This window comes from Rhamphochromis longiceps, linkage group LG6 (assembly GCF_057381845.1).
Source record: "Rhamphochromis longiceps isolate RC_006_pf linkage group LG6, R_longiceps_female_GT1.1, whole genome shotgun sequence".
Classification (NCBI taxonomy): domain Eukaryota; kingdom Metazoa; phylum Chordata; class Actinopteri; order Cichliformes; family Cichlidae; genus Rhamphochromis; species Rhamphochromis longiceps.
In genome coordinates this window covers 24772760-24798543 of record NC_140562.1, presented here as the reverse complement: position 1 = coordinate 24798543, position 25784 = coordinate 24772760, and the positions used below count along the sequence as shown (strand labels likewise).

General features: G+C 37.7%; 1 protein-coding gene across 1 annotated transcript in view; it reads left to right on the top strand.

The window, feature by feature from the left end:
* The window catches only part of ctnna2 (catenin (cadherin-associated protein), alpha 2), a 340484-nt gene that overhangs the window by 40970 nt on the left and 273730 nt on the right, over positions 1 to 25784 (top strand). Inside the window, exon 3 of the mRNA XM_085409840.1 lies at positions 23795 to 23990. Within this exon, the coding sequence (XP_085265966.1) occupies positions 23795 to 23990 (196 nt within the window). The remainder of the gene's footprint in view (positions 1 to 23794; positions 23991 to 25784) is intronic.

Here is a 25784-nt window from a genome sequence, read left to right as displayed (position 1 = left end):
TAGTAACACGTTCAACTCCAAATTTTAATCACTTGAACATTTCAAATAGATTACTGACTAATAAGAGTTTGTTAGAGACACACCAATTGCAATTTACTTGTCCAATTCCAATTTAAATTTAAGAACTATACCTGGAAGTATAAACAGAAACACTTTTCTTGAAGACAAATTATTATTTTCATAATAAAAGTAATTCATTATAGTCATTATAGCAATAAAGTGCTTTATAGCTTAAAGTGAAAATAAAGTGGTCTATTATTATTGGTACAAATATTTAACTGTAAATGAGTACAAATGTTGTACTTATTTAAATCTTTTTAAACAAAAGCGAATTTATATAACAATGCAAATGTGAGGTTTCTGCATCATTATTCAGTATGTTTATAAAGTTACCAAATAAGATGACATCAATCCTTTTCACTTTTTCACTTATCTCCATAATTTTCCTCACAACTGCTTTTATCTTTTGCTCATACCGAGGCTGCTGGCTTGCAACTGGCTCTGATGAGCTTTAGCTTTAGCCACTTTGCCTTTGTTAGCTTTATTAAAATATCCATGTTTAAGTCATTGAAGGTTATTTAAGTTTCTCATTAGGTTCCTTTGCACACATTGAAAAGTTCCATGCTAACAACATGTTAGCATATGGCTGTGAGTGTGCACAGATCTATTTGCATTGCTGTTTTGCTCATGCATGAAGCAGACTGGCTCATCATCAGACATGTTGGAGGCTGACCATCCGGTCACAGGTCCAGGCCTTATCATCTGATTTTGGTTCCTGGCCATTTAGTGCATCTCTAGAATTTGTATTATTTATTTCCACTCTGAGTGGTTATCAGTGCAATCAGCCCACTTGTGATTTAGGGAAGGTAATGGCTCATAGCCAAAACACATTTGTCTTGCCCAACAATAAATATTATAATTACAAATTCATTATCATCAAATGTTCCAGCAGCCTTGACCAAAGATCCAAGCTTCTTTGCTTGGCTGCACTGTAGGGCTGCACGATTTTGCATAAAATGAGAATCACAATTTTTTTTGCTTAGAATTGAGATCACGATTCTCTCACGATTTTCTTTTCCAATATAAATATTTATTGCACTTATTAACTGCACATCAACTTCGTAACAGTTGAGACTGAACACAAAAACAATAAATGTCTCACATTTTGTCGTTGCCGCAAAATGTTGTACTGTTTGTAATTCCGTCTCCACCGTTGCTCGACACTGCGTGTATAGAGCAGATAGTGCAACATTTTTAAAATAGTTGCGGGACAACACTGTGTAGCGTTTGTCTAGGGTGTTGATCATTTTCCAAAATCCCTCGTTTTCAACAGTGTTGATGGGAGCCATATCTTTGGTCAGGTGATAAGTGATAGCCTCTGTAATTTCTTTGTGCCTGCGGGAGTTCGATGGGTATGGGGAAGCGCTGTATAAGGTTCCCGTTAATGATGTTTGGGTGGTTGACCGGGATGGATTTTCTCCTGTCACTCTTGGCCTTTATCATCTCTCACGTGCTTTTTTCCCTGCCAGCTGACTTCTGTATCACGTGGTATAAAGCTCCGCCCTTGTCATTTATTGAGCAGGAAGAGTGAGCGCTTGTTTTCATGCAGCTTATGTCCCGGATCAAAATGCGGTACAATCGTCATCTTTTTTTTTTGTTTGTTTTTTTGTTGTTGGTATTTGTAAATAAATGTTCACCTAAAAGTGATGCCAGTTGTGCTTTTAATTGATTACTTTGTTCTAAATAATAAATATTTAGCTTGTAAAGGAGATGAGTATGTATATATTTTTATTACTCATTTGTTTTGCCATCTTATGATATAAAGTGATATAATGAACATAAAAGGAGTACTATAATGAATTAACATACATGTCTGTTTTTTCATGCATGAGTGAAGTGAACAAAGTCCTGTAGCCCTTGAAAGCAAAATCACCTATAGGGTGTTTTTTTGCTACTTAAAAAAATGCAGAGAACTACTCTGCAGTAAAATGAGTTTCTTCAGGGCTCTGATGTTCACATCAATGTCAAACCAAAAAAAGCCTTTGACAGGGTAGTAAAAGTATTGAATAGGATCAGTGCAACCATGCCTCCATTTTCTAATCCACTAAAATAACCTTGAAGATGACATGAAGTGCCACGTATTGAGTAAAAATTAATCTGTAGCCTATTCATCTGCAAATCCTGAACATCCTGCAGTCACATTGGTGCTGGGCATCATTGTTTTCTTTTTCCTGACACGGCTGACTTTGTGCCTTTCCTGCACCAAAAACTCCAAACTAAAAACAGAAGAAAAGGTAAATTCCAAATAGAATAATATGATTAGCATTAATAATGTTTTTGTATTGTTTCTTATGTTTCATGCAATGAAAGGGAGACGATAACTGTATATGCAGCATGAGTTCAGTCTTTTTAAGCCTGAGTTATTGCTGACCATCAAACTTTACCATCCTTCTGCTTTTCTCTGCCTATAAACTTTATGGGTTTTGGCTTTATTTGTTTTAAAAGGATTACATTAAAATTAATAATGTACCACCATCGCTGTTTACCTGGAAGAAAACCCAGACGTGCATTTTGAACTGGCAGAGTCTCTCTAGTTTTCTGGCATCAAATATCTGAACTTTCCAAATGACTGTGTAATTTCAAGTCGGCCTGAGGTTACAGTAAGTTGTCTGCAGGTAGGAAGTATTGAAAATTTGAATTGCTGGTTTCAATTTAGTGTTGCGTTTTGTGTATTATTATTTTTCCAACATCTGTCAGTCACATCCTATGCTTCTCTTATGCATGGTCATCTAAATGACAGCTAGGTAATTGCTTACTGTTACTAGGACAGAAAGCTGATGAGCTTAGAGTTTTGACATGAAGTGATCATTATTAAATCTTAAATGATGTGTCTTCTGACATAGTCATTTGTTTTTGCTGATTTATATTTAGCTGTTTTTGCTTCAGTGACAACCTAGGTTAATCTAAAAAGCTTCATTCTGATTGTGTGAATTTAGTAAGATGATAGTTATTAATTTAGCCAACATATGAAGTCAGTTGATGACTGTTTTCAGGTTTTCTGACATTTTCCTTTGACTTACTTAGAAAAATCATAGAAAAAAGAGCTTGTATCAGTGGGTGTGAATAGGTGAATGAGGCAAGATTTATAAAGTGCTTTGAGTGCTCAGGTAGAGTAGAAAAGCGCTATATATATAAAAACAAGTCCATTTACCTTTTTGAAATGATCGATATTACAGTTCACATTATTCATCATTTATTTATCTTGTGTGCAGCAACAGTAAAAAGATCATACTCTGGCAAAATCCATTCTCCACACAACCAGGGGAATAAGCACAATAGCTAACTATGGTAGTTCATCTTTTCTGCAATTGCACTGGAAGTGTGAAACATTTTGGGATACAAACCAGACACTGTGATTGTTTTTCTTGTCAATTTGGATGATTCAGTGTGTGATGGAATAAAAGGTTGCCTCAGGAGGATAGACAAACAGGCTCACACTGGCATTGCTGGAGATAGCAGCCTCATTTATCAAGACCAAGCCTCTCCCACCTCAGCAACAGTACTGGGCAAGTCCTAACTAATAAAACAGAAAGGCTTACTTTATCACTGTGTATGAAAGCAGCATTCCTCTGATATAGTAAACATTTTTTATGCTGCAAGCGATGGCATTGTTTTTTTTTTTCTTTAAAAAAAAAAGAAATATGCAAAATTGGCCTTGAGAAGCAGGTACAAGAAGTTAGGGTATTTTCATCTACTGCAATGCAAACTTTAAGCATCCTGGAAGGGGAATATGGGAGTCAAGAAGAGAAACCAGCCAGAATAGTAAATAGGCTGTGTAAAGTGGAAAGGCTTTAATATACCCAGAGAAAATGATAGAAACTGTGAATTTTTAAACTGTAACTTTACTTTGCTTTATTCACAGCCGGACTGTGAATATTTTCCTGAAGTGCTGTTAGCCCTCTTCCTCTGTACATATCAATGAGAACCCCAGATGTAGTAATGTCTTCAGTCAAGACATACAGTGGGGCAAAAAAGTATTTAGTCAGCCACCGATTGTGCAAGTTCCCCCACTTAAAATGATGACAGAGGTCAGTAATTTGCACCAGAGGTACACTTCAACTGTGAGAGACAGAATGTGAAAAAAAAAATCCATGAATTCACATGGTAGGATTTGTAAAGAATTTATTCGTAAATTAGGGTGGAAAATAAGTATTTGGTCACCTCAAACAAGGAAAATCTCTGGCTCTCACAGACCTGTAACGTCTTCTGTAAGAAGCTTTCCTGTCCCCCACTCGTTACCTGTATGAATGGCACCTGTTTGAACTCATCATCTGTATAAAAGACACCTGTCCACAGCCTCAAACAGTCAGACTCCAAACCCCGCCATGGCCAAGACCAAAGAGCTTTCGAAGGACACCAGGAAAAGTATTGTAGACCTGCACCAGACTGGGAAGAGTGAATCTACAATAGGCAAGCAGCTTGGTGTGAAAAAATCAACTGTGGGAGCAATCATCAGAAAATGGAAGACATACAAGACCACTGATAATCTCCCTCGATCTGGGGCTCCACGCAAGATCTCATCCCGTGGGGTCAAAATGATCATGAGAACGGTGAGCAAAGATCCCAGAACCACACGGGGGGACCTGGTGAATGACCTGCAGAGAGCTGGGACCAAAGTAACAAAGGTCACCATCAGTAACACACTACAATGGCAGGGAATCAAATCCCGCAGTGCCAGACATGTTCCGCTGCTGAAGCCAGTGCATGTCCAGGCCCGTCTGAAGTTTGCCAGAGAGCACATGGATGATACAGCAGAGGATTGGGAGAATGTCATGTGGTCAGATGAAACCAAAGTAGAACTTTTTGGTATAAACTCAACTCGTCGTGTTTGGAGGAAGAAGAATACTGAGTTGCATCCCAAGAACACCATACCTACTGTGAAGCATGGGGGTGGAAACATCATGCTATGGGGCTGTTTTTCTGCCAAGGGGACAGGACAACTGATCCGTGTTAAGGACAGAATGAATGGGGCCATGTATCGTGAGATTTTGAGCCAAAACCTCCTTCCATCAGTGAGAACTTTGAAGATGAAACGAGGCTGGGTCTTCCAACATGACAATGATCCAAAATACACTGCCCGGGCAACAAAGGAGTGGCTCCGTAAGAAGCATTTGAAAGTCCTGGAGTGGCCTAGCCAGTCTCCAGACCTCAACCCCATAGAAAATCTGTGGCGGGAGTTGAAAGTCCGTGTTGATCGGCGACAGCCCCAAAACATCACTGCTCTCGAGAAGATCTGCATGGAGGAATGGGCCAAAATACCAGCTACTGTGTGTGCAAACCTGGTAAAGACCTATAGTAAACGTTTGACCTCTGTTATTGCCAACAAAGGTTATGTTACAAAGTATTGAGTTGTATTTTTGTTATTGACCAAATACTTATTTTCCACCCTGATTTACGAATAAATTCTTTACAAATCCTACCATGTGGATTCATGGATTTTTTTTTTCACATTCTGTCTCTCACAGTTGAAGTGTACCTCTGGTGCAAATTACTGACCTCTGTCATCATTTTAAGTGGGGGGAACTTGCACAATCGGTGGCTGACTAAATACTTTTTTGCCCCACTGTAGTTGTTGATTCTTGAGGAACGAAGGACTAATAGCCATTGATTATGCAGATACATTTACTTGGTCATAAAAAGATTAGAAATTATTTGTGTGTCTCTGCTTGCTTTTAACTGTAAGGGAGCCCATGTTCATGAAAGGAAAGTACATTTCCTGTTCTTCGTCTTCATTATGAAGTAACTCATACTGATCAGAACTGAATGGAGCATAAGACGTCTGGAATGACGTTAGTTGGTGCATTAAAAAAGTGTATTTAAAATGGCTGATACTATTCATAACTGCTCTTGCATAATAATGTTTTTCTCATTTGATGAGGTGAATAAGTAAAAAATAAATTCAGCGGTTTGTAGGAGATCTTCTGTGCTAGGCAGTAAATTTTGGGGGCTATAAAGAGTAGTATTGACTCCCTGTCAGTGAGAGTGTCCTTGCTGTGCAGTATATCTTGCTTCTTGTATTGCAGAGAAAGTAGACTTATACTTTAATATATGTTTGCTGAGTCCAGGGTTGTAATTGTTTTGCAGCAGGAACCACTAATGAGATTAAAACTCTCCAACTCAAATACTGAGGTTACAAGTTGTTGTCTGTCAAATAATATATCATCAGAGAAAATACTGTTCTTCTCTTTGTCACAAACACACAACACATTGTACTCAATTTTTACTCACTTACATAAGTAAGTAATGCTTTTTTTGTTTGTTATGAGTTCATAAACCACTGACAGGACATCAAGGTATCTAATTTTTGAACAAAAAAGAGATGGACATATTTGGACTGTATTTTTTAAGTTTGTATTGCTTTCAGTCATCTACAGTAGTATATTCATGGAGATGTTTGGCTTGCTTTGGTAATGATCAAAATGTAACATTATATGTAACGTTTTGTTATTACTCTTTAGGTGGCCAGCTGAAAACTGCATTCAGCTAATTTTGCCTTTTTGTTCTAATATAGATTTTTTATTTCTGTCCTCAGCTGGATGTAAAACCACAAGAACACTTTTACCTCTTTAGAAGTGTAGTTTTCCTTCCTTCAGATTGTTTTTTTTCCTCATTCAAGATGAAACTGTCGTCTAAAGGGGTTTTGTACTTCGTTTTATGTTTAATTATAATTCAGTTAGATGCATTAGCTTTGAAGGTCTTTTGCACAGTTCAGTGCGTTCAGCCCGATTCTTGTTATTGTGATGTACATGCCAAATTTAATAAAAAATATTCAGCTGATCTAAACTCAGACAAAGCAGTTTAAACTTTGGGTGTAGATTTTGTGCGTTCCTCTGTTGTTAAGCTTAACATAATAATGACGTGAGTACCATTTGTACATGACAAAAGTGGATTTACTACCTGGTGTCGCCTCCCTAATTCCATCTTTTAGATGGATTTTCCATTATTGGCATATATGATCACTGATGTGACATTCTGCCTTAATGTGGTGTATTGGAGAGCCTCTCTGCTGTGCGGTCTGTCCAGTTTGCCAGATCACAGAGAGCTACTTAGCCAGCTCCTGGTTATGGTTTCTTCCTTTAGTGGTCTCTGACTCCCTAGTTTATTTTTGTTACTCTAATATGGATCAAATCATGGTGAGTAATCATGCTTGGGTTACACAGGAAAAAAATGCAAATAAGTGTTGATTGCTTTTGGTGTTCTTATGGTGTTATTAAGTTGAAAGATCCTTTTCCTTGGCATATTAACTCCACAGCCTGGTAATAGGCTAAGGAAGAGCCTTAATGGCTGTCAGCAGTTGATGCTTTAATCACCTTTGTTTTTGTATGTCATCCAAGCTAACATTTGGCTGCAAGTTACGGTTGGCACCTGACACACTTAGACACACTCTCTAGTCAAGGGGCTTAACATAAAGGGAGGGGAGACGACGACGGCGAAGGGATTAAGGCTTCATGCTGCATCACTGTCATAATCCATTAAGCTAGCGGAAAAGGAGGAAGCCTGGACCTCAAACAGACAATATTCAGAGGCAAGAAGGGATGCTTTGCTTCTCCTCAGAGTTTTAGAGTGAAAACACAGAACAGTCACTCTCAAAGTTGGGTAATTTGATCTAAGTTTGGAGAGTAGTCCTAACAGCAGTGTGGTAGGAAGTTGTAACACCTTACTTTTTCTGGCGGTAGAAACTTATTTATTTATTTTGTTTAGGAAAAAAAGAAAATCACTTTAAGAGGTGACTTTTTTGTATTATCCTAGAAACAAGTTTGATGTAGTCTTCTAAGTATTTGCTATTGGAAGACATCCACTTTAATTACCTGAGAAATACACATCTGTCAGATTACACACAAGCCATAGTCATGTGATATTACTCGTCTGAGTATTGCTGCTAAAATAGCTCTAGCGCAACACTTTTGCATCATTTGTGAAAGCTTGGACTTAAGAAAGGAAGAAAAAGTTCTCCTCATTTGAGGCTGAGAAGTCATCCATTCTCTGTACTCTTTTTTTTAGATTTTTATTTTATTTATTTATTTTTTAATTCGTTGTTTGAATTTGGATGACAGTATTTCGAAGAGGCTTTGAACACTGTAAGTGATGTTCAAAAGCCAGTCTGGATCCCCTGCTTCTTGGCATACTGCTCACTGAACTCCTGCCATGTTAGAGGAAGGAATCATTAAATTCTTTTGGTGGGGGGATAGAAAGGACATCTGGATTATCAGTGACATCTTGTAAAGGCCAAAGTATGGTTTAACAATGGCTTGACAGAAACATGTGAATAATAAGATTGTTGACAGTTCAGATTTGGTGTGGTATAGTAATGACCTAAACATGTTTTCAATAGACTAGTATTATAGATGTTAAAGTTAAAGGTTCTTTGTGTAATATTTACCAAATCTTTGTTATTTACGAGACCGGTTAACTGAACTGTAATAGACAGGGACACATGTACAAGTATTCTGGGCAAGGCTTGTTGTGATCAACTCAAATCTATAATATTGATCAATCCTATTATTGCCATCTTAATAAAGGATCTAATTCTAAAAAAACTGTATTATTAAAACATGTTAGAAACTATATTTGTCTCTTCAGCACTGACATGCAATTAATAGAAGATGCTGTACAAAAAAAAAATTAAAAATCTCAAAACATTAGACTATTTTGCTTCCAATTACTCTTCCGATATCTTGTAGTCTTGTTCAGCACATGCAACCACAATCTTAGCAAAGACCACTGACATGGCACTTTCCAGATGGTGATCCTTCCTAGGATGGTTGTTCACAGAGTGCTGTAAGAAAGCACATTAATGGAAAGTTGACTTGATGTAAAAGTGTGGCATGAAAAGATATACAAGTAACAAGCTTGTAGAATGACTGGCAAGAACTTAGGAAAGCTTTTCAAGGAATACGCTGAGGCTGGTGTCTGGAGATGAAGAGCAACCACATGCACATGTCTTCAGGAAAGGGACTTCAGTTGTCACATTCCTAATATCAAGCCACTGCTTCTGTCGAGATAATGACAGAAACATCGTATCTGGGCTAAGGAGAAAAATAACTGGTCAGTTTCTTAGTACTCTAAAGTCCTCTTTTCAGATGAAAGTAATTTTTTGAATTTCTTGTGGAACTCGGTCTGGAGGAAGAGTGGAAAGGCTCATAATTCAAGGTGTTTGAAGTCCAGTGTGAAGTTTCTGCAGTCTGTGATGACTTGGGGTACCATGTTTCTGCTGCTGTGTTGGTGGTGTTTTATCAAGTCCACAGTTAGGACACGATTTAAGAGCACTTTGACTTTCCATCTGGTGACAGAGTTTACAGAGATGCCAATTTTCTTCACCATCAGGACTCGTTACCTGCTCACAAAGTCAAAACTCCTAGATTGTTTGCTGACCATGTTATTACAGTTCTTGATTGGCCTGCCAACTTGCCTGAACCCCACAAAGAATCAATGAGGTATTGTAAGAGGAAGATGAGAAATACCCGACCCAAAAATACAGACGAGCTGAAGGCTGTTGTCAGAGTGTTACAAGACCATCACTTCTATGTCACGCTGTAATTTGTAGTCGGGGGTTTCCAACCAAATGCTGCTGTGTACAAATGAACATACTTTGAAGAGTTTTAAATGTAATTTATGAGCTATAAGCCATAATCAAAATAATAATAAAGGCTTGAAATATTTGACTTTACGTGTATTGAATAGAGCCCTTATATGAAAGTGTGTACATTTCATATAAACAAGGGCAATTTCTCAAGTAGAAAATAGGACCATTGAAAACTGTACACATTATGTTCTGTGAATGTCATTTTTCAGCAAAGACATTGTGTCTCGACAGAGATGTTGCAGTTTTCTAAAAACTGGATTTTCCTCCCCTGTTGGGGTGAAATTTTAGAGCAACATTTCCAATTAAATCTATCTAAAGCAAGGACCTAGTAAAATTGTTTTATTAAAACTGTCACTGTTAGCTTTGCTACTTTTATTATTTGGAAAACTGCAGGTGGTCAGTACATTAAGATATTTGCTAGCCAGGCAGTGAACTCACAACAGTTTTAGTGTAGTGTTTGCATTCTGATGAAAAATCAAACCACTGGTGTTTCCTTCATATGTGGCTGTCAGACTCAAACACTTCTTCACCTGCCCGTGAGACAAAAATACACATGTGCGAAGGCATAGCACATTTTTAGCTGATGCCTTGACAAAGGTGGTAATAGTAAGTAATGCTTCACCTGTATGATAAGAATGACAGCTGTGTCGTTATGCAGATCGCCTCCTGTTAGCGTACGTCTTCTCATTACTTCTGCCATTGCCTGGGGGTCATTGCTGGATCTTGTGAAACAACACACTCATCTGTCTTTGGGCAGTATCTTCTGACACTTTACTATGTCAGCATATGGCTTGCCCCAGGGTTCTGAACAGCAGTTCTGCACAGATGCTGGTTGCCTCGTTGCCTCTCTGCTACTCTACCAGAGAAAATGCATCACATCAAAAGAGATTGCCTCAGAAACACAGCCCTTCTAGTTTAACTGTTGTTTTTACTGTTCTCTTACCACTATGCCCTCCAGTCAAGAGAAATCTCGGCTTTATTATTCTAAATATAGTGCCATATAGAGGTTTGAAAAATTATTTCTCAAAAATAAGAGGTCTGTGTGATAAATACATACATTTTCATATCTGATAGAAATGATAAGTGGACGACAGGGATCTTTTTCGTATCTAATAGATGTCACAGAAATTAAGCTATACATGCAGCAACAATATAGATGACTGATATTTGACACAAACTTGTTTGCGATGTAGATTAAATAAATCTCACTAAGCAATATGATTAATTATGGCTCGATCCAATTTAAGGAGTGCTATGATATATGAGTTTGGCCATCAAGGAAGCTGAAACTGAAACAGCTAAAGGGAATTCAGCCATTATTTATCTTATTACCTATATTTATGCTTTTCTTACTTTGACGTGTGAGAAAGTCTTTATTAAAATCACATTTCATTGAAAACTCTGCATTGCAGGGTGTTATTAGGTACATTTACTTATAGGTAGGTAAAAAAATCACTACAGTCACACATTTTGTATTTTTGTCCTCATGGTTGTCCATTGGAGTGTGAGTAAATTTTACTGAGAAGCACAGCTCTGCATGTTTTATGAGAAGAGCCTTTGGTGGTTGAAGAAAAGCTTGTTGCTAGTTATATAAGGCTGTCTCTTAAAATACTTATCTTTTTCTCCAAAGTAAAATCGGCAGGTCTGGGCCATCTATGCAAATGAGACTGCATGATTGCAAAAGTGTTTTACTTTCCACAGCTCACAATCTATCTCTGTCTACATTATGGTTAAGCACAACTTATCTCCGTGAAGCATTTTTCTTAGAAAAAAAAAAGGTTGACGGTTTTTAAACATCCACTTAACCATAAGATTAACCAAACATCCCCAATGACTTTTTTTTTTTTTTTTAGCTAAATTTCATTCAGCTTCAGCAGCCACAAAGTATTGATGCTGGTTCACTCTGCCTAGAGTTCATGTGATCTGTTTTTTGTGTCAAAGCTGTAATTTTCCTGATACTTATAGATATACTTTTCCATGTCAGAAGTGTTTATTCATTCTATGTGACAAAACTGTAGAAGTATGTGGGTGCAACAGCGGAAAGCCCAAGGTCAGTATGTCTTGTTTATGTTTGATAATTTGTGAATCAATTTGCTGCTAAATACACTCATGGTGTATCAATATAGTTCTGGAAAATCAGATGTTTTGTGAACCAACACAAACATGATTTTGCTTGTCTGGTACAGAGCCTGGACTGAATAGAGAATGGCAATATGCCAGCCTATGTTGTTTGCGTCTGTGATAATGAGCCCACAGGGGTCAATAATCCGAGATTCTGGCTGGTAGTGGAGTTTGCACAGATGTGGCAGAAATGGGTGTCTGCTTTTTTGGGGGTGATATTTCCTCAATAAGAAAGTATGCTTTTTACAATTTGTTTGTCTTTTATTTCTTGCAGGCAGCCATCCTCTTCCCTTATGACCTATAAACCTGGTTTACCTTGATAAAAAAAGGGTCTTATTATCGTAAGAAACAGACACCAAATAAGCCAATTTTCATGAATAACTGCTGAACAACTTTGGCCTCTACATTTTCTGTTATAAATATTCTTTCAGCGTTAGTTGGTGTTACACTGCTTGAAGGTGGAGTTAGTAGTCGATATAGGTTATTACCTGCACAGGAGTGAACCTAGTAATTATAGGTATTATTTTTCCACATATTGTACAGAGAACTGAATCATTAGATGTTGCCCTCAAACTATATTAGTGTAGCTGTATGTGATTTTGTGCTCACCATCTGGCCAGTAAAAAAGGCCTGAGCCAGTGTGGTAATGGTCTACATTCTTTTTCCATCATCGTAATCTTCACTTTAAACACCTAAATATTATAGTGGACAATAAATAATTCCCTAAATAGCAGACAGAGAGTAATTCATCTACACAGTTGTTGCGTGTCTGATCTGTGTCTTTAAATTCTCGGTTCTCTCTCTTGATGACAAACTTGGGGCACCTGTGGGCATATTTAAGTGGCCTCTATAGCGCCCTCTCTCTTGCTTTTTACCCCTTTCACTTTCCTCATCCTTCACACAGGGTCCCTTTGTTACACTTTTATTTTATTTTATTTTATTTTATCAATAAACTTAATTAGAATCTTAACCTGTCTCTTGTCCTAAATGTTTTGGCCCTTTGAGCTTTTTGTAGCAAATCTAAATAAGTTGACGGCTAATCTATTTTTCTGTGATCATAGTTTTCTTAGAGTCTGATTACTATATTTATCCAATGCATTTAGTTTCTACCTTGAGGAAACCTATAGTCTGTTGATTGAGCCAGTGGGAACACTAGTTAGATTTGTAGGACTTTCTGTGTAGCAAGCATACAGCCAGGCCAATTTGTGACTCATGACAGCACTGTTCACATAGTGTGTCCAGTTTTCATTCTTCTTGCATTCTTGTCATGATAACATGTTCACCTGAACTGTTTTTCTTAATAAAATTGCTTTTCATTAAACTTACTACGTTGCAATCTGTAGGTTTATTGACACTTTACATAGTATAAGATACAGTAACCCCAAGAAACATGAAAATCAAACCCGACCTTCAGTGTATTGATCCTTTAAGCCCATGTTATATTCATTTAGTACACTGTAGAAATGACTCAATTATTTAGCAGCTTCTAAAATTGAAGCGGCAGCCCTTTATAATATCAGCAGGCTTAATAAAATATGGAACTGCGGTGACAACACTAAGCCTAGTTTAGGTTTTTACTTTTTTGGACAGGGATCCTATTAATAGCTTCATGTTCACAGGGCTTTAAATAGCGGGTAATGAGCATGCTATGCTGCTAAAATGGGTAAATACATGTAGATTACTTGCAATAAGAAAAAAATAAGATCTGTTTGTGAAGTTTCATCATTAGATTAGTGCATGCTGCAGAGCAGTCATATGCAGTCGTTCTAAATCCTCTGATTATTTGTTTGAGTCTGCTGTGAAGAAGGCACAGATACTGTCGATTCAGATGACTTCTGTTGTTAATCATCTCAACATGATATAAAATCCAAACTTTGTTGTACTGTAGTGATATTATTTTCACACACTCCTCGAAGCCCCCTTTTTTTCCCCTGAGGATTGCTGCACTGATTCCTTTGACACTGATCCTTGTGACCGTACCCATACCATTTCAGAATGAGATTTAAGAAAGCTTTTATGTGGTTTGTCTTTGAAGTGAGCATCATTTTGGGTGGCACATATTTTGGCATTTGTTATGAAGATTATGCGCCTCAAGGGGTGTCATGCAAAGAAATGAACCCGAGTCAAATGGGGACTCACTGACATTTTCACTAAAGAATAGGTAAATCTACTAAACTTTCTTTCTTTTTTCCTATAGAGGTAGTTGAGAGTTTGACAGTTAAAATGAATGCGCTGTTGCTGAAATGTTCTAATTGGCCAGCCTTGCACACAGATTTAAAACCCACTCTCTCCCACTCTTTGTTTTCCTTAGATTAGTTCCCAAAGGCCTAATCATGGGCTGTTTTGCACACTAGTTGAAATAATATGTTGATATAGCTCTTTTCATCCAAGCATTTTCTTAGGCTTGCTAATAATTTTCAGTGCGCTACACTCAGAGTATGTACATGTAAGCTTTGACTCCTTTTAGACCTGAATGCAAATGTGTTAACACATCAAATGCTCCACCTGAAAACTGCTTCTACCATTTACTGCCCCACTCAGTTTTGTTCTGTCAGCTACACATCACATTGTCCTGTCATTCCTCAGAGTGAAGAAACAGCACTGATACAAAGATATCTGCAGTGAGAATGATAATGAAGGAGTAGGAGGATCAAACAGGGATTTGAGCTAAGGGGTTACTAATGAGGAAATATTATGGGGAGACTGAAAGCCTATTGCTCTCAAAGCAGAATGAATGAATGCTGTTCTTAGAGGTTCACCTTGGGGAATTAAATGTGCGAATCATTATCGCAGAAAATGCTTTTAATTCATTGGCTCTGCTGTTCTACTGAATCATGTTTTCCTGCACTTATTTGTTCAGTTCTGTGAGTGTTCACGCCTGCAAGTTAGAACCACCAAATATGTTCTTGGAGTATAAAGATTTGGTGCAAATATCACATATCAAGAGCAAACACTTGAAAGAATTCAAATTCAAACCTGGCAGTTTTTAGGTGCATGGATATCTTTATTTGTCAGAAAATAAACCAGGAAGTAGAAAAATATTTGACAGCAATGCCATTTTTTATTTTTTAAATTCATACATTTTTTCCCTTCTTATTCATTGTTATATGACACAGTTTCTCTCCAGCATTTGCGTTTAAGTAAGCTGCCAAGAGACTTTTAGAGGATATAGCTGCAAGAGCACATGTTGGGGTTAAGAATGTCAGAGCTTGACACCATTGCAGTGTGACACTTCCTGCTAACATTCTTCCTCTTTGCCACCCGAAAACCTATTCAGGTACATTAATGCTGGCTAATCCTTCTCGCCTTGCACTTCAGGACTTGTTAACTTCAAAATATATTTTAAATAACACAGTATAACACCAGCTAAGCAAAGTCCTCGGGGACAAGGTATTCAGCCTTGCTGAATTTTAGAGCTGTAAAGCCGCTTCTCTGCCTATTCATTCGGTTTGACTCTGTAGTTTGTGTATGAATGGATGTTCAGCTTCCTGGTGATTAAGCGATCAGTAGTGTGTATTGTTCCTGCAGCCAAACACTTGGTGGTCAGCTAGTGTGTAATATGTGGCTTTAGGTCGTCACAGCAGCTACACACGTTTTAGTACAGTCACAGCGAGGCGACTAAGTTGTAGAAGGCCCCATCCTGCTTTCGTCCCCTGGGCTTTTGGACACATTATGCTCTTTACACATGTCTATAAATGGTCTTGTAAAAAAAGAACCTTGAGCACTGTATATCAGTTACTATATAACATGATAAAGGTTAAAATAATCTCTCTGGATATGTGTACAGGATCTTACATGTGTAGTTGGCTATTACGCACGCACACATGCACACGCCCTTCTGTAGTGTTCAGTGGTTAAATCATCACTCATCCTTTGGATGCGAGTCTTAGAGGTTGAAGGCGGAAAATTGAATGGCTACGCAGAGTCAAGGGGATTTACTACTGACGGACGAGTCCACTGGTCAGTCTCTGCAGAGGAGTGGCCACATGGCATTTAAAACTATTGATCAGCAATAAAACTGGAACAAAAGACACAGCAACTCTTTATAACTAAAAGGAGGCATAAACCTCAGGACTTCTGCAGCATAACTATGATTATAAGTCGTTTTTTTTCCTTTTGGATATTTAAAGGATAAATTATTTCTGTTACTTTGGAGTTAAAATTGTTAAAGTTTGATGAAAAAGCATGGGTAAAAACTGAGGTTTTTTTGTGTCTACTTGGGTATGGCCAGGAAATTTTGTTTTGGTTTTGTTCTAAGCTTGTTTCTTTCTTGCTCAGTGTCCGGGTCTTGATGTTATCACCCCTGTGCTCATCTCTCTTTTTTCCCTAATCACTTTTTAGTTCCATCTTATTACTGGCAAAACAATTACATGAGCGCCTGCGTTTTATGAAATGTATGTTCAGCTGAAATTTGTTGAAGATGACTCAATCCTTGTTGATCTTCTCGTGGTATCACAGATAAAGCTGTGTATCCATACAGCTCAGGTATACACAGATCCATCGCTAGTTTACTGGCTGTTTCCAGGGTTGTGTTCTTGTGGGTTAGCAATAACTATAAATCAGACACATTTTTAATTCAATTAAATTCAAGTCAAGTCAGATGACTCCTATAAGCAAGCACTTGGCAACAGTGGGAAGAAAAAAATCCCTTTTAACAGGGAGAATCCTCTAGCAGAACCAGGCTGGCATGACCAGTTGGGGGTGAGGGAAGGGAGACAAGACAAAAAACACACTGTGGAAGCGAGCCAGAGATTAATAATAACTAATGCTTAAATGCAAAGTGGTGAATAAACACAGAAAGCGTGAAAGAAACCCTCATGGACACCAATGTCTATGAGGGTCTCGCAAAAGTACCACAGTTTAAGAAAACCTCGACCTTTTATACTTCACATTTTTCATTTCTTATATTGTGCTCAGCTCGCACTAGACATTTGTTGTAAGCAGAAGAACTTTATTTTATACATGCCAGTAAATAAATGGGATCTGACATATTGTGTTTACATCTGGCTGCTGGAGAACCACATAATGTAAAATAGCATGTTGCAGAATCACCATCTGTGTGGAGGGCCCCTGTGGTTCAGCACATAACAACATAATGAACCAAAGCGCTCAGTGTGTCTCTCTTCACCCTCAGGAAGTGTTCAGACAGAGATTTTAATTCTTTCCTCATTCGGAAGCACTAAACCAAATGAGAGTCTCCCTGCTTAGTTGGTTAAGAATAAATATTTTACATTGGTGCATCATCTGTGCAGAATGACTATGCCCCTTTTTTTTAATTTTTCTTTTTTTTTTTTACATACCACCAATGATGCCATAATTTCTGATCATTTAATTCTAAATCTACTGATTAGACATCTATATTTAGGCTTTCATGCGATTACTAATGTTATGCTGGTTAATACTTTTATGCGCTTAGCGAAAGCCAATTTTAAAATTGGCTTAAGTAAAACTGACAAGTCGGTTCACTGACACGTGCACCTCCTGTCGTTTTAACAATGTATATCATTTCACACATGACCTCAGAGTTGATGCGTAATCTTAAAGAATTAAATACCCTACTAAATATCTTGAAAGAAATACTCACTATTTCTAAGCTTAATGAGACAGATCTATATGGGTGTGCTTTACAGGTTGCATAGAGGATTATAGTCTTGCAAAGGCTGACTGTGTCTCAGCGTTGTGCGTTAAGGCTGAGAGGAGGACATAACTTGTGGTTGTTTGGAATGAACCTCGGTGTGGTCTTGCATAAAGTCCAAACAGTGCTGCTAATATGCACGATAAATGGGCTTACCAAGGGCCAATTACCAGCTGCCAGAAAGGGCAAGGCTGCCTTGCGTAGACAGTGAATTTATTTTGTTTTGTGTCAGAGCATATTTGGATGCACTAGGGAGACATTATTGTGGCTCACTTCATTTTTTCATTTTGCAAACTACTTGTTTCTAACTCTTTCCTTGGGGCATGCATTCGATTATTCAGTGAGCACAGTTCTTATTTTGTGCTTGCAAGTGATAATGTATCATTCAGACTTTCTTGTGTTAAAGTCATGATGTTCGGAAAATATCTTTAAGCCAATGAGCTGAGTTATGAGTTGGTGTCACAGTGCTACAGCAGGTACTATACCTCTCTATGATGTGTACCTTTATTACATACTTTTCCCCCCGCTAACAGCTTTAGATGAGCAGCAAGTACCGGGTTATGTTTAATGTGACACACGCTGCATTTAAAGATGGAAACAGCACATAATTTACATTCATTACAAGTCTTAGAGAGTGGCTTTAAGGTCAGCACCATCTCTCCTGGTTGGAGCCAGAACCCTCCAAATATTTTTCCCTGTTTCTTGATTGGCTGAGAATGGCAATGGCTTTTTGTAGTGCACCATATCAGCGTGAAAGTGACCGTGATTGAATTTAAATGACTCAGCCACAGTAAAAATCTTAAGTATCTAAGGACATCAAATCGCTATGTCATTCAGCCTCATGCAAAAGCACTGAAATACCCCCTGCAATGCTTTTTGCTCCCAGTAATGTTTGTTTGTTAAGTCTGATGCAAATTCTTCGCCTAATTAGCATTATCCCCACTGGCCGTTCATGTAGGTCCTTAAAATTAATTATTTGTTTGTGCTTCTTGGAGTAAATAGCCTGTGTAATACATGGGTAACAGTTTTTAACTGTTATTGAAGTTAAAGTTATTTAATATGAACTGAAAATGGTATAATTTTTGCTTCTCTAGAGCTCATTCTTGGGATATTCAGCTAAGCATATGAATGCATGGACAGTTAGGCAAAAGCAATACAGCTAAGTCTGTGTGAAGGTAATGGAGTTGATTCCAGCTCGGTGCCTGCTGTGAGGTTATCACAGATATAATTAAATATACATAATTTTTTAAGCTACTGCTGCAGAACAAAACATCACCTAGGTTTGACTTTAGTGATTCTCTCCCTGTGGAAAGCAGCTTGGCTGATACAGTAGTGATCGCTGTGTGTATTTGACAGGCCAACCCTGTGTTTATGAATGGATGAGGGTTTGAAGAGCAGATAAACCACACAGATTCATAACTCAGTATGTTGTTCTCTTCCATGGAAGAGTTACATAAGACATTATATCAACACTCAAGTTCAAAAAGGGCTGATCAACTTTTAATGCAGGCAAGATAAGAAGGCAACTCTACAAACTTGGCCTCTAATAACTAGTAAGAGAAACGAACAGCAGCTGCTTGCATTTTAGGATAAACTTAATTTTTGCTTATTGGTATGTGGACTGGTTCTGACATAGCTCTTTCTACCCTAGCGGAGCATTCAAAGAGCTTTATAATGACTGTATATGACATGTAACTCTCATAAATCAGAAATGTGTTGAATGTGTATGCATATAAGAGACACTTGACTCTTAACATCAGTTAAATAAAAAAGGACTGTGGGATTGTTTCATTACCGTATCCATACTCTGCAAAAACTTAAAGACTGCTTGGAGTGTAGGTATAATAATATGGCACCGTTAATGGGTTAATAAAATTAGTAATACCTTATTCACAGGACTGGAGCAGAAGTTATTTTAATGTAAGCTTGCAAACTGACATTGGACATATGTTACTATGTGATGGACGACAAAGGGTGAGCTGGCCTCTTCTTTTTCAAATGCTGCAGTAACATGGTGAACTGTCATCTGCATTGTGTGTGCATGCATGCACACAAGCCATTGACGCTATGCTAATGACTAATCGGCAACAATAGAGCTGGCTAAGCTTAGCTGTTGTGTAACTTTATCTGTAGTCATGTAATTGTAATATAACTGCATTAATTAACTTACAGTTGTTTTTTGGGGTTCTTATCTTTGTCAACAATCAAAAAAACGTGTTGGTGATCTGCTTGAAAAAACCAGATAGTTATTTTTTGATTGTGTTCCTGTGTTAATGAATGGTTTTATTTGAGTGTCACTTAAGGCTGCACGATTTTGCATAAAATGAGAATCACGATTTTTTGGCTTAGAATTGAGATCACGATTCTCTCACGATTTTCTTTTCCAGTATAAATATTTATTGCGCTTATTAACTGCACATCAACTTCGCAACAGTTGAAACTGAACATAAAAACAATAAATGTCTCACGTTTTGTGGTTGCCGCAAAATGTTGTACTGCTTGAAATTCCGTCTCCACCGTTGCTCGACACTGCGTGTATAGAGCAGGTAGTGCAACAATAGAAAAATAGTTGCAGGATGGCACTGTGTAGCGTTTGTCTAGGGTGTTGATCATTTTCCTAAATCCCTCGTTTTGCACAGTGTTGATGGGAGCCATATCTTTGGTCATGTGATAAGTGATAGCCTCCGTAATTTCTTTGTGCCTGCGGGAGTTCGACGGGTATAGGGAAGCGCTGTATAAGGTTCCCGTTATTGATGTTTGGGTGGTTGACCGGGACGGATTTTCTCCTGTCACTTTCTCGTCATCCCTGACGTGCTCTCCGTTGTTTTTTCCCTGCTAATTTTAACATCACACGGCACAGCTTCTGTATCACGTGGTATAAGGCTCCGCCCTTGTCATTTGTTGAGCAGGAAGAGTGAGCGCTTGTTTTCATGCAGATTACGTCCCGGATCAAAATGCGGTACAATCGTCGTCTTTTTTTTTTTTTTTTTTTTTTTTAAATCGTTGTCATTTGTAAATGAGATCGCACATAAGTATGAATCGAGATCGCGGTTTTCTGTTTTCGTGCAGCCCTAGTGTCACTAACTCTGAGTGTTTCCTTATCTCTGAGGTGAAGGGAGTTTTTGGTATTATAGACGAGTGTGAGTTTGTGCGTCTGTGTGTGTGTTTCTGTCCATTCATGTGTAAATATAATGATGAGTTATTGATTTATAACAACCAGGATTGAAATAAACACATCATTGCACTTCATATTGAGCACTAATTCCACTGTGCCAAGTGGTGCTGAACAGATGACCTGATGGTTAAGATGTATCAGAGTTTCTAAATCCTAAAATAATGCTATTGAATCATGAATTCGTTTCTAGACAAATACACGATGACCTAAAAGTTTAACTTGGTCTTTTATCAGCTTTACTATTCCTGGATCCATCATGAGTGAAGCCATACATCATTAACGCTTATATTGCAGGCTAGAAGCCCTGAAGTAATGCCGCCTTGACAGGACATAACTTTGCTCTTAGGGGCTTTTCAGAGTGAAAGCTTCTGATATATTCCTCAAACTAATCATATCACTCTATTGTGCAAGTTCAGCTGCCGTCAGACAGATAGTCCAAAGGCAGTCTCTGACTGGAGTGTGGAATGAGCAATTCTGCCCATGTACGTTCTCCCTGGCTTCAGATGGGAGTGTATAATTATGTACAGCAAATGTGTCACCAAGATATAAGCAGCCAAATGTTTCTAGTCCCTACTTGCCTGTACAAGCAGCAATGATTGGTTATGCTCTTGCCCTCTAAGCTGAGTGACTTTAATGTATTCTTTGTTTCATTATTTTGTCTTAATTATGCTAAAAGTAGGATGTTATTCTTTTAGAGGTGATCATTTTGTTTCTATGATGATATCACTTTTGATACAGTGCAGTGTTTGGTACTTTACACTGATAGCTAAATGGTTTTTTAATGTTGTGAAAGAATCCATAACTACAGTGCTGTGCAAAAGTCTTAATATATACCCTCAGATGTACTCGTAATTGTTTTAAAGGTTTTTAAGGTCTTTGAAAGTTTTTCTTTGTGCATTGGCTGCTTTTTTAGTCTTGTCTTTTTACCTGAAAATCTTCAGAATTGTTACTTTTGCTAGTTAAGGAAGCTAACTCAAGGGATGAACCCGTGTTGTGTCTACACAAAGATGGAAACAGCACATACACAAAATAATCAACAGCAGAGATCTTGTTTTAATAATTTATATTTATATTTGTTGTCAATTTTTCCTTTGCATCTATTATTAAAAAAATACCAGAGAGAACATCTTTTGACAAACATGAAGCAGTAATCTGTGCACCAAGGTGATTCACAAAGAGCTATTTACTAAAAAGTTGGCACATCTCTGCGCGATGTATACTGTGTCCTAAAAAATGTGCAACTGGACAAGTGGAGGACAAAAGAAGACTTGGCAGGCCTGCAGACTATCTGCAACAGGTGAACAGTATCTGAAAGTCATGGATCTAAAAAAATCCAGCAATCAAACCTGACACAGGACCTGAAAAATACATTTGATCCTTGGGCAAATGTACCTATCTACTGTTCACCAAAACCTAATCAGAAATGCACTCAGTGTAAGGGTGGCTCTCAGAAAGCCATTCATAACGATGGGAAAGAAGAAGATAAAGACTGGTCTAAATCAGTGGCAAAAGGTCTTATGATAGCCATCTGTAACACACAATGAAAACTGTAATGGTTTGTGGTTGAATTTCAGCCAGTGATGTTGGGAATTTTGTCAAAATCCACGGAGTTATTAACATAGAAAATTGCTGTCAGATTTTGATCCACATGCAGTACTATCTGGAAAGTGTCTGATTGGCAAAAGCTTCATTTTTCAGTGTGACAAGGATCCCAAACACACTGCCAATACATTAAAAGCCTACCTGGATAGAAAAACAGAGAAAGGAACACTATCAGTCATTGACAATCCTCCCCAGACCAAGGACCTCAACAAAAACAACATAATCCTGTAAAACACTGAAGTTTTACTAATACAGTTAGATGGACTAACAGTATTAGTAAAATATATCTGTGTTTGTGCGTTCCTGCAACATTCCTGCAAAAGCACTGATGGATATTGTCAGTGGTTGCAGCCCAAGACAGGTACTTGACTGATGCTGCACACAGTTTAGCAGTAATAGAATCTAGAATGAATAACCTCATTATTGTTGTGAAGGTCCAAATTATGAACGAAGCTTGGACTATTTGTCATCTTGTTTTCGTTCAACTTTTTTCCTTTGTGCAAAACCAGCACAAGTCATACTCCCTGCATTATTATGGAATGTACAGAAACATTATTATTCAGAAAAGAACCAAAGAAAGAAGATTAGTGTAATTACATTTTTATAGGATTGGGAAAATTGCCCATATTGTGTTTCAGTATTACACTGGGTACCATTTGTAAAGTGTTTAGATAACAGTATGTTTACAGAGCTAATAATACAGTTTTTGACAAGATCTTCTTTTTATGCATAGGAAGTCCCGTATCTCTCTCCCCCCCCCCCCCCCCCCCCCTTTGTGATCCTGATTTGCAAAGTGTTGAGATCAGAATATTATAAATCACAGTAATATAATGCTCCCCTATATAATCCCATACTCAAACCACTATCATCTCAGTGGCACTGATCACCATGCCCAGAACAACTGAACATCTCTGCCATCAAGCCTTGAGTAATAATTATATTACTGACTTATTATACACTATATGAACTTGAACCCAGTAATTACTCATGACCTCGTTACTGTTTACATAAGAACATTATCAACATTTCAGCCAGATTGGTGCTGAATAACACAGTAGGGTTTTCACTACTATTATTTCATAGTCATTTCCAAGGACCAAATGAATAGAAATAAAAATATGTATAAAGTGGGTAAAATGAACTGAAATGTTACTTAATGGTAATAAGTATTTTATATAAAAGAGAGGGTTTAGATGCATTATTATGCTACCATATCAGTGGCATAATGTCATTAAAATTACATAATTACTACTAATTATCACATAATAGCTATCAAAAATATCCTCTGATGGTTGGCAGTATGGCTGTGAGGGGGTTTCTTGGACTGTATTTGGTTTTGGAGGCTTACATAATACAGTGGCTTATGAATGTATAAAGATTATAATCAGCAAGCCCTGTAACAGATACTAGGTTGTAGCAGTTTTTAATGTTTTAGAATAATAATAAAATAATACATACTGGATCTTCCTATTATTTTTGGTGTTCTCATTATCTTTAATTGCTGGGATGTGCAGGTTATGTGCCGTAACCTCAGAAACAACGATGACCATACACCATAGCAACAAGCAGCAAATCAGTGTGTTCAGTAAGTTTTCTATTTTCCTCTCCTGTTATGAAGGTGACTACTCTGGTGAACACCAGCAACAAAGGGCCATCCAGTAAGAAGAAGGGACGCTCTAAGAAGGCCCATGTCCTGGCAGTGTCTGTTGAGCAGGCTACCCAGAACTTTCTCGAAAAGGGAGAGCAGATTGCCAAAGACAGCCAGGACCTCAAGGAGGAGCTTATTGCTGCTGTGGAGGATGTTCGTAAGCAAGGTAACTGTTTGTGCTTTCATTTTTGTTTTTAAATTGTGACTGGTCAGATAACAAGATTGTTAGTGTGTGTAATTCCTTATGCTTATTCACTGTTAGACATCTAGTAAATTTTTCTAGATCATCAATTTCTAGAACATCAGTTATTGTCTTTAACCTCCTAGGACCTGGCATCCACATATGTGGACATAACACTTTGGGTTATTTAGACCAAAATATTCAATTTTGCTCTACAAGGGCCTGATATCCACTTATGAGGACATTATACTGCTACTGTTCTATCAAAATTTTAAATGAATATCCTCATATGTGGCTCTTATTTTTCCTAAAAATAAAAGTAAGGTAAAAAAAAATTGGTAATTCTTTGTTTTTACAATCATTGGGCAGAATGATGAAAATGATGAATGATGAAGAGAAATTTAAAATGCATGCAGTGGAAGAGTTCGGGTCTTAGGAGGTTAAAATATTTTTTCTTCAAAACACTTTAAAAGACATAAAAAATGTTCCTTTATTTCCAAGCATCTAGTTTGGATATATTTACAATGGACTGGGTTGTTAACCTGTTTATTCTCTGTAACATATGAAATCAAAATCTCTGTCATTCATTCTGCTTGAAGTACTTTCATTTACATATGTTTAACTGAGCATCCGTACAGACCACATCTCTCCAGGTTGCAGTTACACATGACACTACTACAGATGAACAGTGAGGAAGTGTGAGATGCATGTGGAATTCAGAGTGTAGTCACATTAATGTTACTGATATGTAGTTGACAAAATCATTCCAATAATCAAAAGTAGTTCTGTATGGGTTATTTAAGGTCTCACTCACACAGGACTATAGACTGGTTGGCAACCACCTGGCAACCTTTAGTTGGTGGGGAAAAATGTGTATTACTCGACTGAATGATTAATGGAGGTTGCTTCCTGCTGCTGGGTGAAATCAGTTGCAAGAATGGTGCTACACCCCAAACCTACTTACGATTACTTTGCCTACTAGCAGGAAATCACAAGATTGAGAAACCAAATGCAGAAATGAAATGAAGGAAGACTCAATAAACAGTCTAGTAATGAAATCCATAAACAAAATAACATAAATGCAGAGGCAGGAGTAACACGAGGAACCACACTGGGAGTTTAAACACACAATGTGACAAAGAGAAGACAGCACTATTTAAGGCAAATGAGAAACACTTGGATAGCAAGACAACGAGACAGCAGAAGTCAAACTAGACATGACATGCTCAAGACTATCTGCTATCTAAATAAAACAGGAAATCACAGACTAGCATACTCAAACTTGAGCTAGAAAGACACATCGGGGAAGGCTAGAAAAATAACAGAAAACAACAAAATCACAGATCATCGTAGTATCTGGTATAACCATTAAGTCACCACAAAAATGGTGTTGGGAAATGGCTTATGCTAAGACACTGTATTAATTTACAACACCCATGTTCACTACTATTATGACTGAAATAAGGACCCCTACTGACTTCTCTTGCTGTGTAAGTATTAGTATTCTAGATGAATAGGGAGCGTAATTGACATAAATGTAATGTTTTGGGAAAGTATTAAGTGTTTTGAATGTCATAGCAAGTCAGCTGTCTGCTCAACTTTAGATGAATGGAGAGTTAAAAGTGGCAAGCCAAATCCATTAAATATAGCAGATTAGTACCCATTAGATTTAGGCTTCACTTGCAGTGCATGCAGCCTCACGAATGTAATGAGTCTAGTTCTGGAGTTGTTTACCCTAAAGTCATGCATCGTTAAAGCTTCGACTGTCTGTAATGTTGA